This window comes from Mya arenaria, chromosome 14 (genome assembly GCF_026914265.1).
Source record: "Mya arenaria isolate MELC-2E11 chromosome 14, ASM2691426v1".
Taxonomy (NCBI): Eukaryota; Metazoa; Mollusca; class Bivalvia; order Myida; family Myidae; genus Mya; species Mya arenaria.
In genome coordinates, this window is record NC_069135.1 from 39,499,786 (window position 1) to 39,514,768 (window position 14,983).

Consider the following 14,983-nt stretch of genomic DNA (forward strand, 5'->3'; position numbering starts at 1 on the left):
GTATTTTCGTGGTCTCGGCATGTGTGTGTGTGTGTGTGTGTGTGTGCGTGCGTGTGTGTGTGTGTGTGTGTGTGTGTGCGTGCGTGCGTGCGTGCGCGGGTGTGTGTGTGTGGGGGGGGGAGGAGGTTCAATGTGCTTTAATAGCAATTAGGGTTTCCTGTAATATATGTTTACATACACTAATTTTCTGATCTTATTAATGAAATGGAAATAACTGTCAGCCAACCGGCGATAGGAGGTGTTGCAGGTGTTGCACCAACCATTGCTGTCGATGGACAGTCTCAATCACACTGAGGCCGATGTCTTTTCATATCTTTTATGTATTCTGCCCTTGCGAAGATTCACAAAACCAGAATGTTTTTGTTTTGCTACCGGTAAATTGCACAAGCATTAAAGTAAACGACCCCACTATGTTACTTCAAACTTTTATAGATTCTGTTCAAGTGCCAAATTGATACAAAAAAAATCTGAAAACTACAAGGACAGGCACAATAGTCAAAACCCTGTTTAGAGGCGCAGAGTAAAGGCACAAACACCACTGAGAGAGATACACAAACGTGCAAATAGATCACACACGTATACGAAAGTAATACACACGAAAAATATTTTTATGTTTGTAAATATATGAAAAAAACACACAATAATAGTAATAATAATTTGAAAGAAAAGAAGAAATTTACTTCGTCCGTTTTTCAACGCTTCAACTTAAGCACACTGGACACATATGGAGCATCGAGTGGTAAGTTTGCCATATCTTAGAAGTAATATTACATTATTATTCAAACATAATTCTAGTGATATGAAATATCAGAACAACAGAAAACAGCATTACCTATATGTAGTTTTTTTCAACTCGTTTCTCGTTCTATGCATAGTGCATACATATCATAACATATGGACAAAAAGTAGAACACTATGTTATATCAGATGATTTTAATATTGCCTATCTCTGTCATAAGGGTTTTGGAAGTATACCCTATATTAGCGCACTCGCTTCTCACCTAGGGGCCCCGGACTCGATTCTAAGCCTTGGGCGCATGTGAGTTAGGTGTGTGGTCATCAAGCCGGTCGTAGCTTATTTCAAGCAGTTAAGTTTCAATATTTTCTCCTGTCCCGTTTTTCTCACACGGACTTTTACAACAAGTTCCGTTCCACCAAACAAGAATGTTATATCGTGATCAAGCTCAGACAGAGGAATGTCCCGCGGCAGCTCTAGCTCCAGCTTCCCGAGCAGCTCACAACCGGGGTCGGTCACGTACACGGGGTTCTCGGCTGTCGTACGGTATATGGGTGAGGTTGTCTTATATGCTGTAGGAATGAATTCCTGTGTTATTTGGAAGTCGATGGGAACATCCTTGTTTACGCGAACGAACACATCGAAACAGTTTCTGACCCACCATTTACCGTCGTCTTTATCGAAGTATTTTTTGTCTTCACTATGAATTTTAGCATCAAATATACCAATCCCACCAACACCACACGTGTATTTCATGACCCTTGATGTGATGATCGCTGGGTTGTGTCCAAACCTGACGGCTCCTTTCAGCACGACGAGACCCGCATCAGCAGGAACAATCAGACGCTTGTCTGGGATCTCACCCCTCAGCCTTTCCTGAACATACGTGCTCTCTCCGAAACCACCAACCACCACAATGGTCTGCACCGTTTTCAGTTTGGGCTCCTTTAGAATGCTCTTCAAGTGGTCAACGAGGTTATTAATAGGACCGTTAAACCAATCTTTAACGATATCAGGCTCAACTCGTAATTTATCGCCACCGTTCACAATAACTGAATTGCTATATTTGGAGGCTGCAAGTCTTTCTTCGAATTCCTGTCCTGTGATTTGCTTACAAAGGCTTCTAGTAGAAGTGCATATTCTAAACGTAACTTTGTCTTTCGACGTTGATTTGAAATTTCTTTTCTTTGTTTCAAACTCACTGATGAGGTCAAAGAAGTCAGTCATTTCTTTCGTCCTAAGTTCAGTGATAACTTTTTCCCCGAGTATTTGTTCTAGGAATTTGAGATAGTTGTCGTCAACATAGATGCCACCCCATGGTCCTCCACTGGCCTTGTGGATCTCTTTCAGAGTACCGTCATCATTTTTCTCGTGGGCAGAAATGTCTGCAGTTCCACCTGAAATTGCATTTCATGTTTAAACAATTCAGTGCAATTTCTGCATAATTTTGTTATAAATATATAAATATTTTGTTAGTTATCAGAATACATATGAAAATAAAAGTCATCTTCCTCACCTCCAAGGTCAATGACCATATACTGAGTTCCGATCCCGGCCATTTTATGCTGTATGTCAACATCAAGCGCCTCACACCAGATCGAGGCTGCTTCCGGTTCAAGTGCTAGTTTAACTCGAGTTCCATCGAGGCCCGCCTGGAAAACGTTACGTGGTAAAACGAATTATAGAGTTATTCATGGTCTTCTATTTGTCGGCGTGTCGTACCATGCGGGGCAGTTAGATACTGTCTGACGAAATCCAGCCTCTTTATCAACATCGTCATTAATTAGTGATGTGATTTATATTATCAAAACAGTTTGTGCATTTACACGCAGAAACAGACTAGCCATATTGACATTTTGTATCAATGTAAAAAAACATTGTTTTTTTCGGATATACCTTTAACAAATCAAAACCCTTTACCTCTTCGGCAGCCATTCTCATGAACTCCTTTGCATTGTCATCCCATATGGCGGGTACGGTGATAACGTAGTAAATGTCATTCTCTTTAATTCCATCAACCTGGTTCGCTAACGAATCTAGTAGATGTTTTTGTAGAAACTTGATTGCCATGGAAAATATTTCCAAAGCTGGATAAGAATTGCCTTCCATATCCTTAACAGTGGTGGCTCTTGAAAGGTCCTTGATTAAAGATGTGTACATTATTTAAAACAAAATGGCTGTTCACAATCCGCGTTTTTAAAAGTGTGTTATTATACATAATCATCTGAAATGGTATTAAGTTTGTGTGATATACACAATTTAGATATTTCAACAATCTGTCTATTACCAGTGATAAATTATCATATTTATTAACTTGTACCTTGTTGTTGTGCAGAACCATCTTAAATCGCCGGAAAAGTCTCCATCCTTTGTGTTCGCCATCTTCCGCTTTACTCGCATATCTGTCCTCAGCTTCAAACCCGAATGAATCAAACTTTCCGTCTGTATTAAGAAGCACGCTTGTCGATGTCTTGAGAGAGATCAGTTTGCCAGCCCCTCCCGAATACCAGTTGTGATTAGTTTGTACTTTGAGCGGGTCATCTCGGAAGGAAAACGCATAACCACTATATGTAGTCCCAAAATCGAACGCAGCAACCAGAAGATAGGACTGAAGTTTTGCAGCCACCGTTTCTGTAGGACTTTCAAGAAGATAGGAATGACTTTTCGCTGCTACCGTTTCTGTAGAACTTTTAAAAATTGAAATGAAAATATAAGGTCATTTTTATACACTTCGAATTTCAAGTTAAAATAAATCAGCTTAGAGGTTAAACACAGGCGCAAGGAACTACTTCTTAGTTCTAGACTAACGGAATTTAAAAAAGAACATTCCTGAAAAGGTAATTAAGAATTGAAGCCGTGTCAACATTCGACAAAGCATTCAATGCTGATTCATCAAGTTATGGCAACGGCACACAATATAGTAACAGATTGTGTCTGAATGATCTTTTTAGTATGATGTTAATAGAAAAAAATGACATTGTCGACATACTAATCTTCAGTATCGGCGAGATTATAATTGACAGAAATGGTAATAACTCAATATATATTTAAACCTCGAAAGGTAGTATGTTTTTTATTCAGAAGTCATCAAACAACTTTTATCATAGTTAACTTTTTTCTGATATGGAGTCTTTTATTGATTTGAGTCTAAATCGATCGTTTGAAAAATTTCGCCTGACCACCATTTTATGTTGATATCATTGCACACTGCACATTGTCTTTGTTCCACTTTGTTTTCTTCTTCATAGTTGTTAGCATTATTTCTAACAATAAAACACAAATGAAAACTTCTGAGACAGGTCCAGAGGTTTAATATTTAACGAAGATTTATTTTAAAAGCACATGGAAAATGCCTTGAAGGCAACACATGACGCAAACAAAACGTATGAAAACGTGGACAGACGACACACGCATGAAAATGTGTTGGTTTTAGCGCATTGGAAAGGTCAGCGAAGCCAGGATGACAAATCACGTGATTTCAACGGGGTTCTCTCATGGATCAGCACGGGTCAAACCCGATGTAAACAAACAAGACAAGTGATGAAAACATTGCTTAGCCTATCGAAGACTTTGCTATACATTTATTCTGCTTCTACTCTTGTGAAATATTTCAGATTTGCTTGTATTTTTACAATGCGATCCTGGGCCAAAATTTAAACTTGACGGAATTTTGTTGAACGATGCAACGCTGTGTGCGCTATGAAATTTTATCAAAGAAAAGCATCGGAAATTTACAAGCAAATCTTAAATATTTTACACGTGTAGAAGCAGAAAATAGCGTAGTCTTTTATAGGCCAAGAAATATTCTTATATAAAAAAGTGTATATTTCTCCGAGTGAGCACCCAAAGCTAAACTTCACCAAATGATAAAAAAGCTATATTTTTCCGAATGAGCACCCAGAGCAAAGCTAAACTTCACCAAATGATCAACAGCAACTATATTTATCCGAGTGAGCACCCAAAGCTAAGTTGTACGACGTCGCTCTTATCTTAACTAATTACTTCATTTCCAAAAAAATAATACGCTAACTTGCGTGCCATACATCATCACTTCCAACCACAACGTTGTACTGTATAGTTCATAGTTATGACGGTTTTAAATGAGTCCGTTAAAATCATCTTTACTCATTACTTCATATTTCAAAGCGCGAAATGGTATCAAAGCGAATTATATAAATATAAACATTGAATGTTGTGTTTCTTTAACAAAATATTTTCAGAAGTTTATACCAGAACGAAATTTTGATTATGTAAATTACTTTACTTACCTTGTGGAACTTTTACTTAAGTATCCCCCCATTTCAACCAAACCTGATTTAAGCCTTTATTTTGCAGAGAATAAATAACTTCCTGGTTCGAGCTTACAGGAATTGTATAGAAAAGGGATCAATAAATTACGTACATGCGAGCAAGCCTATGTGCATACATCTGTAGTTCAATTAAAATTATCGAATCGCGACGTGCAATTTAATATTGATAGTCGATCCAACAAAGTACACGAAATTATAGTCCTGATTAATTAGGATTTTACGAATTTAATCCGATGGGCATATGTAAAATACTCCATTTAAGTAGCGTTTGAAATTGAAGAAAACTATTAATCCAAAAACATGTTAAATCCTTTTTTATTTATTTGTGTTAATATGCATGTTTAATACTCGTATACATATTTATAAACATCGAGAGTTTTATTTTACAATCAGAGTGTATAAGTTGCTGTAGTTGTGTATTTTGACACGCAGAGGTCAATTTAAAGTATACACTTGACATATGTCAACACTAAATATTTACACGTTATAGGCAACTAAAAGTTGATCACATGTCGTAGTTACTTACAAATAAATACGAAGCAATTGCATGTGAGCATTAGCTATTTAGACCAGTGCACTCGCAAACAAATATCAGCGATGTCACAAAGCAGCATTATTTACTGGCAGATAACGCCTTACATAACGGAAGTCAAGTAGGGAAAAGTTTTTATATAACACAAAACCAGATTAACCAGACTTTAAGCAATTTGTTAACGTCCCTTTTACCTACGAAGGAGTTTTCTACATTACGATGGGACTCAAGTAACAAAATAGTACAATGAAAACAAACAGGACAAGTCCAATCGTCAAAACTTCAAATATGAACCCTGTTTAGAGGCACGTGGCAAGGGCACAAACAACGAACGGGCGACACAAACTCATAAATACAACAGAGGACCACACAGGCAACAATAAAGCTGTATCAATACAGCATGGGATAAGCACCTTGGAACGGTCATTTTAACACAAGTTCACTAGACCACGAGTTTACTTATGGTTGTTAGCTAGTTTATAAGCGCATAACCTCCTTAATCTTCCAGCCTGTATTAATATTTTCACAAATAAAATGTAAACCTCATCAGAGCCGAACTCAACTTGAAAAACACGAAGAACAATGTAAAACTCACATAAACTGATAAAGTATTCCATGTACTCAACGACCTCCTGTAGATATCATTTTGAAATGAACTTTTAATTTTAAAAAAGTGGCAATTGTTATTGGTGTGTACCCCTGTGAAACAAGAGTTTCGAAATATTCCTGAAATGTCAATATAATTTACATAATATAGTATGTTTTATTAATAGTGTAATCACCGAATGTGCCTATATAATAATAAAACATTTTTGTTCATGTTATTTTATTCCGCTGGAAGAAACGTATCATATAACGTACGATCGATAAAAACAGAACAGCAAGGTTAATACATAATTGATAAACACTGAGATTGCATTGTCGCCAGTAAATTGCATTTATAAATCTATCAAATTGCCCGCATACATTACTTGTGCTTTGAGTAGAAAAATGGATCTCCAGCAAAAAACGATCTGATAAATATCGAATGCTCAAGTCAGGCAGGCAAGCAAGATCGAGGACTTTAGTCAGATTTTAGCTAAATATTGTTTTGTGTTACAAGTGACTTTAAAACTGATATTTCTAAGTCTGAATTTGAACATGTTTTATTTATCTTACTGAGTAAGTGCAATGTTTTTTTTTGGACAAAACATGGCTTTTAAATGAAGAAGTCATAATAATATCGCTAAGCCTACATAAACATAAATTTTATAGCTTGATAGGCATACTTAACACGTTCAAGGAAGCACGTCTTATTGTGATGGTTGATAACAGGATAACGTTGTTTGTTGTTGATTATGGACACAACTTGTCTTTATTAATGGAGAAGTTCAAGGCAGCACGTCTCTTTGTGGTCTAAAGGTATAGCCTGTAAGATCGTTTCTTATGATATGTATAAGTGAAGGTTTCCTTGGAACGAACCAACAAACTCTATACTGAACGACTATTATCTTTCTGGTTCTTCATACACTGATATATTTACCATTTAAAATATGCAATCTTTTAATGTGTAAATTAAAAATAATAATAAACTGTATCGCAATGTTTACAAAAAAAGCTTTTATAAGTTTTATATTGTATGTAAATGAACAAGATATGGTAATATTTTCAAAATATTATAATGAACTGATATACAATTAGGTTTGGCCACAAATTATAAACAACATTAGAGATCGGCTCTCCTCGCAATGTGTCATTATAATTTCTGGATTGAAAAGTTTATGCGATTATTTTTTCATGCGCATAAATAGATGCATTTGGTGGAGCACAACATAACTTGTATGTTTAATAATACTGCACAGCATAAGCTGAACGGTAGAAGAAAGACTAGAGAGAAATACAAAAAATAAAAACAATCAGAAAAAAACTCTCTTGTCGTCTCTTGTCGTCTCTTGTCGTCAAATCACTGTATGGTAGCATTAAGATATTATTGGTAAGCAGACAAAGTTTAATTAACTTCATTTGTCTTAAATCTATTGGAGGGACCTATGTTTTTCTATACTCTTTAAAAACGTATTCGTTCTGTTCGTTATTTAGGTCACTATAATCGTACAGTATTTGTGGGTACTGGGTGGGTGATATTGTCTGATTTCAAGGAATAACTGCTGCCTTTGTGCAGTAAATAGACTATATTTTAATAAAAAGCGCTTTGCATTTTTTATAAGTGAACCACAGATACAGACATAGGGGACGCTGCGATGTGATAATATGTATAAGTAGGGAGTTGCTGTATCTTTTACGCATTTGGGCATGATGCATAAGTGCGAATCTATTCCCTTCTATGTCATTTGATGTCAGATTTAGAGCAATATAAATTGATTTTAATTTCAGTTTATTTTAGACTCAAACGCGTGCAAAACAACCCAGTATTTAAAACTGTCCTGTCAAGATCAGCCAACAACCTCGATATTGACTGTGCATAAATGTGAGGTCTTCTAAGTACTGTTCGAAAATTGTCTGACCCGTAAATGATCCATGTTATTCTTTGAAAACTTGGTTGAAACAATTTTTTCAGGTAAGATGATAGCATGTTGTGTTTGTGTTTTGAATTTTGAATAGTTCTTTTGTACGAAAGGGACAACCAAACATTTTCTCTTTTATAAATTACTAATTGATACGGATCATGTGAGGCCAGTAACTAACTATACTAGCAGCTTCATATTATATGTTACAGTGTTTCTTTTGCATGTAGAGTACAATTTTCCTAAGGTACTGATCAGTGTTGTATATGTGGACGAAGGCATGAAAGTATGTGTGTGTCTTCTGTGTATTATGAATTTCATCATTTGCATGGCAACGATAACTGTCGAAGCTGTTGCGATGATATTAGAAATATGTTGGTACCTAAAACCAACCTCCCTAAGTGTTAAATCTACATGCTTGTGTCGAACAACGAATTTAATATAGTAATTATCACACAGAAGTGTTGGCCGACTTCATTATGCCATTAACATTTCCTCTATTTTTGCAGGATTAAAATTCACCAGCCATTGTTTAGACCATGTATGTATAGCATTTAAGACATGATTTAGTGTGTTTTCTATCATAATGATATTACGGGAAAAAAATAGGTAAAGAACTGTCGTGTGCAAAGAGACGAGTCATTGTTAAAAGAGATCCTGCTATATCATTGAGGAAAATAAGGACACTGAGAGGACTTAGCAAGGATCCTTGAGGAACACCACCTCAAAGAACATCTGATTTTGAGAATGATGATTTTACAAGAAAACATTTCACTTCGATTTTTTATGTAGTCCGTCAGGAAATGAATTAAATTTATATTAATAACCTTTTATTGAAATTTGAAAACAAATTATTTGCGCAAAAATCTATAAAATGCTCGTAAACTTGTAAAAAAAAGAGTACATATTCATCTTCAAATGCCTTGGACAGTTTAACAATAAAAATTATAAATTTCAAGATTTGATAGCATCTGGCACCGTAACAAATAATTTCTTACTCAGATAAGCATATATTTATAAACGTTTGTATCTCACTTATGACTTCTCTGATCAATGTTATCTGTACACGTGTATCGATGATAATATATTTTTAAGACTAGTCAAAATCATTACGGAAAAGTAAGAACAACTGCTGTCAGAACAAAGGAGGCTCTTCTAAAACCGTGCTCTATCGACCTACAGTCGTGGCAAAACTGTACCTACTGCATTTGTGCTAATGACAGGCGTATGCACCATGACTATTGCCTATCAGAATTTCAACTGGGCTACATATGCACATCTTACCCTGTGAGCTCCTGTCTCGCTTACCGTCAAAACGTTTGTAAATAATTACATTGTGTTGCATGTGTGGTCTGTCTTTGCTGTTTGGTAAATTGAACTTCAGCTTGTGGCTGATCTTTGTTCGTATACTTTTGGCTACCGGGCCTGTCCCTGCAATTTAAAATGTATTAATTTGATTTATTATTGCTATTATTTATAAGTGCAAGGACAAATGTGACGTTCAGTAGTCCTACATTACTATGAACATTATTAGTGAATATGTGTGTTTTTGTTTGTTGCTGTTCAACCTTTTAATTTAGTGTTGATAAATTTTGAAAGTTAGAAGGAATTTTGAAGTATTCGACATAACCCTCCACCCCACACCCGGATGCTGTTTTGTGTCGTTGTGTGTCTCGTTAAGTGTCTGTTAGATTTCAACCTTGTGACTTTCAACAGGCATTCGTTGAGATTTCAGTCACTGGCCTTGACCCTGTAGGTTCAATTGAATTATTTCAATATAACGTTTCTGTATCTTTTAAGAATTGTGGACAGCCTTTAGTTTACCTTGTTTCAATGTGATAAAATGTACCTTTAATGTGAATGTTTATGAATAGTAAAAAACAAATGCCATCTTCCAAACAGGCATACGTGCATTTACACATTAATATTTTGAAATATAACTTTTTTGGAATCGTGGTTAAGCTTTTCTTATTTAACCTTGTAACAATTTGGTTGAATGCTATTTTAAAGTTGAATGTTGGTGATTATTCAAAATACAAATGTCACATTGCCATAAGCCTACGTGAGTTTACAAAATGATATTGCGAAATACTTACATCTTTATAAGGTGCACACCTGCGAAGGGACGAGGATATAATTGTTATAAACTGTAGGATGATGCATTCGCTCGCGCTGTTGCTTCTTTGTCTGCCATATTTGGGTAAGTTAACATTGTCAATAATCATTTACGTTGATTATACAACAATAAAATAAATTCTATGTCATAATTAACAAACTGGCATAACGTATCAATGACTAAGAAAAGTTTGCATAATTTGGACATTTTTTTATAAAAAGAATGTCATAACAGTTGTAATTGTGTGTTTCATAAACTGAATAACGAATAGTTTTGTCTTCAAATCTCCTTTTTCTTCTATTTTTTCTTTCTAAGAAATATATGGAATAGATGTTTGGAGAGCTTCCCAAATATTATGAGATAATATTTTATCTGATATTGACTCTAAAATAATTTGCATTTAGACTCAAGTGCTAAAAGTTAATAAAAAGTTTTAGGTGCTAAAATGTTGCTGTAGGTTTGTGGTGATTGCTTCTGTTTAATAACAAAAAGCATTTTTGTAACCAATTGAATTTTTACACACAAACCCATATTTATTGCGTCTCATTGATTATTTTTTATTAAAATGCAATCAAAAGTTGAATAATTACTGATTCCTTCGTTATGTTTGCATGCAAGGGAATAAGTTTTACACTTGAAAAAGATGTTTTCCAAAACGAAATAAACAAGAGCACCGCGGAGCGAGCGTCAACGCTCGGTAAATTATGTACCAAGAATCAGTTATTCTTTTAAGTGGACTTGAGTTATTTCAAATTCGACCTTCCCATCCACTTTGTATTGCGAAAGACCCTAAATCACGCAGATACAGTTTAGGTAAATATATAAAGTTTGACGCAAATGCCACCGTTTTCAATTTTTTTTTTATTAAATTAGGAGAGAGAAAAGCATGTTTTGAAATAAAGCTCGCAGGAATTTCCTGCCCATTCCCTTGTACCAATTTGACGACATACATATAAAATAAAGTTGCTCCATACGTCTGATAATGTGATGGTATACTGTTCTTGAAAACCATTTTTACATTTAAGCGCAAGGCTACATCTACACAAAGTGTGAACTTGCGAGGGATCTGCTGGCCGAAAATGTTGCTAAGTCGGAGTTGCACAAATGTGAGTACCTTTGACATCATATTTCATATGGAATACTACTATAATATCAGTAGTTAAACTTACTAAAAACCTACGCGTGTAACCCTACACTACTCTACCTACCTACATACCTAACTGTGTATACGTCTTGTGTTGTGTGTCGTATCTCAGGACTGATGATTGCCTCTTTGTTTGTGTGTTTATATATGTGTGTAATTTAACAGGATCTCTTTAAGGTATGAAAACAAAAAAAACAACATAATCATATAACTGTCATTGCAATACGCTTTAAGATAAGTATATTTATATAGGGGTGTGTATGGCCTGGTATGAATCAAGCTTCAACACGGCTGCTGTAAATCAGAATTCACCAAACTCGGTGGACCATGGCCTATTTCAGATAAACAGCTATTGGAACTGCGATCCCCAAAATGGTAAACCTGCAAAGAATGGCTGTGGGCATCCCTGCTCAGGTAAGGATTTGGATAGTTTTTTAATTACCCCGGAATCGTGAAAAAATAGTCTCATTGAAAACATAAAAAATAATACACGTATTTATAACGATTGTAAAGATCAAAATATCACATTTTAGTGCTCTGTAATATTCTATTGTGCTCATATTAGATGTTCGAAAGGCTTAAATTTACCTGTGTATTTTTCTGTCATGCTTTTTAATATTACATTGTGCTCATATTGTGCTTAATTGTACGCGTGTGTTTTTTCTTCAAATATTGTTTGAACTGAATCTTTGAAATATTGATTTCCTTGGTTTAACTTTCAGACTATAAAAACACTGATTTGACTGATGACGTGGCTTGCATAAAAAAACTCAAGAGAGAACACAAAGGATGGGGTTTCTCGTAAGATTGTATTATGAACGTCGTCTTCAATTTTAAGCTCCTCTAAATATTTATCTCTGACAACTGAATATTAATCTCACCTTTAATTCTAACTCCATGTTTTCATGTTTGACACAAAAGAAATTTCGGAGAAAACCCTAATTTTAATTTCAAGGTGCCCTCAAATACAATGTGATATTTTAATAGAGCAATGTGAATGAAACTTTTTTGACACTGATTATTCTTTTCCACATACAAAATTATGTAAATGAAAAAAAGAAACTTTTGGCTATCAAATAAAATACATTGTTTTCTTTCTTCCATGCACATTGTAACTATAGACAACATTATCAAATATAATGTTAACAAAATGCTCTTTTTATTGTTAAACTTGTTACTTTTGTCAATTCAAAATTCTAGCCCAACTCGTATTTCAAATTTACCCACAATATTTCATCTCTGAACATGTCTGCATCTTATATTCATCTAATAGCTTTATTGGTAAAATGTTTATGTATAACATACCTTTAGGTTCACTACATTATACAGTTTTCAAACAATCTTTCAGGATGGGTTACACCAACAATTGCCAGAGTAAAACGAGTAGTTACCTGTCGGAATGCGGCATTCCAGGGTTAGGTTAAACAATCAGCATTTACTGTTTCTTGTTTGATTGACTTTTCAATAAATATAAATTCATTTCCATAGTCGTTGTTTTGATATTGATATAATGTCTTGTTAAAAATCAACGTTTATGAATACGTTGCATGATTATGATGCGGTTAAGTGCAAACGCGGCTGAAATTATTGCATTAATTAATGTTTTACAAAGCATACTCATTAATTTATGTTGTCTGTACATAACTCATTCAGTATGTACCGTTCAGGTAAATTGTCATACTTGCATTTATACCATAAAGCATGAGTGATATAACCCCATGCAATAATTTCCATTTATAACTAGTGTAATAACTATGCAAATAAGGAAACCGCATCACAGAAAAATGTAATCATGCGTGCTGCCAAAAAATCTAAACAAACATTAGAAACGATGATTCACACGAAATCATCTAGGTGTCAACAAACTCAGCTCAACGATGGAACGAATGGTGAAGAAGGCTTGGCTTAATCCAAGCAAACACCTCCCTGATCACAACGCCAGAAAATATCTCGTCCAGAAATTGAATGACAACAATGTTCCTGCGAACCTGATTAGGCAAACATCGGAGCACAAGAACATTGCATCTATACTAGAAAACAACTTTAGCATAATAACATACAAATCAACACAAGGAAATGTTCAATATATCCAGTGGAAATACCCCGGCTACTTCCTCGCAACATGCTCCTTCTAGACAGTTCGCCAGCAATGTTAAAGTTCACACACTGTCACAGTCACTGATTCAACATGAAATCCCACTTTTACTGGTGGATTTTACAACATGTATGTAGCTCCAATTGACGGAGGTAATGTCCTAAAACTGAGCACATCCATTAAAATGAAAAAACGTCCATGCTGTAATCGATCAGCTACAAAGCGAATTCGCACTATTGAAAACGAATGTGAGGCGACTTATGTTCTTTTTATACTTCAACCGCAAAATGACATGTACATTCTCGCGTGATTACTTATAACGTCACAAAATAAACACTCATTTGAGATCAAATGTTTATATACTTGCACATGTAGACAGCAGTTTATTCATTTATCGGTCTAAGCTTACTTGTATGTATGAAATTGACAAAAGATAATGAGGGCAGGGCCTAACAGGCATCCTGTATACACGACACTAGTCCCTCATTGTCTCCTTAGGTTGCCTTATATGTCATTCAATTAGATATTTCACCATTATTTGCGTGTAACAAGTGTTCCCTTGACTGTATACCTCTTCCCAATTCGGACTAATTTTTTCCTAAGTAATGTGTGGTCTACAGGGACAATCCCAAATGTAATTCTTGTTCATGTTTAGATGCAGAGAGTAAAGGCCTAAACTATAATAATCGAACGACACAGAGCGTTACAAAACACAAAAAAACATACAACACATGCATTATAATATCAGGATGGCGTTTAGGTCAGGCCATACTACACATGCATAATATTATCAGGGTTGTGGTGGGGTCAGTCCATACCACACAAGCATCATTCTATCGGGGTTAGGATGGAGTCCGGCCATACTACGGAGATGCGTAGGGTTAGGACATACTACGCATGTATTTTGGTATCGGAGATGCGGTGGGGTCAGGACTTACTACGCATGCATCATGGTATCGGAGATGCGGTAGGGTTAGGACATACTACGCATGCATCATGGTATCGGCGATGCGGTGGGGTCAGGACTTACTATGCATGCATCATGGTATCGAAGATGCGGTAGGGTCAGGACATACTGCGCATGCATCATGGTATCGGGGTTGCGGAGGGGTCAGGACATACTACGCATGCATAGTAATATCGGAGTTGCTACGGGGTCAGGACAAACTACGCATGCATCATGGTACCGGAGATGCGGTAGGGTCAGGACATACTACGCATGCATCATGATATCGGGGTTGCGACGGGGTCAGGACATACTGCGCATGCATCATGATATCGGGGTTGTGGTGGGGTCAGGACATACTACGCATGCATCATGGTACCGGATATGCGGTAGGGTCAGGATATACTACACATGCATCAAGATATCGGGGTAACGGTGGGGTCAGGACATACTAGACATGCATCATAATAGCGGGGTTGCGATGGGTTAGGGCATACTACGCTTGCATCATGATATCGGGGTTGTGGTGTGGTCGGGACATAATACACATGCATCATAATAGCGGGGTTGCGGTGGGGTCAGGACATACTACGCTTGTATCAT

At 36.0% G+C, this 14,983-nt stretch overlaps 2 protein-coding genes across 2 annotated transcripts; one reads left to right on the top strand and one right to left on the bottom strand.

The window, feature by feature from the left end:
- Window positions 1–413: 413 nt before the first annotated feature.
- On the bottom strand, window positions 414–5,412 carry LOC128216919 (heat shock 70 kDa protein 12A-like). Its single transcript, XM_052923633.1, has 5 exons — window positions 5,005–5,412; window positions 3,057–3,423; window positions 2,657–2,875; window positions 2,253–2,388; window positions 414–2,133 (listed from the first exon to the last, which is right to left on the bottom strand). The coding sequence occupies exons 1-5, from the start codon at window positions 5,034–5,036 to the stop codon at window positions 1,076–1,078; spliced, it is 1,812 nt and encodes a 603-aa protein (XP_052779593.1). The 5' UTR covers window positions 5,037–5,412; the 3' UTR covers window positions 414–1,075.
- Window positions 5,413–10,126: 4,714 nt separating this feature from the next.
- On the top strand, window positions 10,127–12,822 carry LOC128218130 (lysozyme C-1-like). The gene is made up of 5 exons (XM_052925682.1): window positions 10,127–10,279; window positions 11,221–11,301; window positions 11,592–11,753; window positions 12,062–12,140; window positions 12,688–12,822. The coding sequence occupies exons 1-5, from the start codon at window positions 10,234–10,236 to the stop codon at window positions 12,761–12,763; spliced, it is 444 nt and encodes a 147-aa protein (XP_052781642.1). The 5' UTR covers window positions 10,127–10,233; the 3' UTR covers window positions 12,764–12,822.
- The last annotated feature ends 2,161 nt before the right edge of the window (window positions 12,823–14,983 follow it).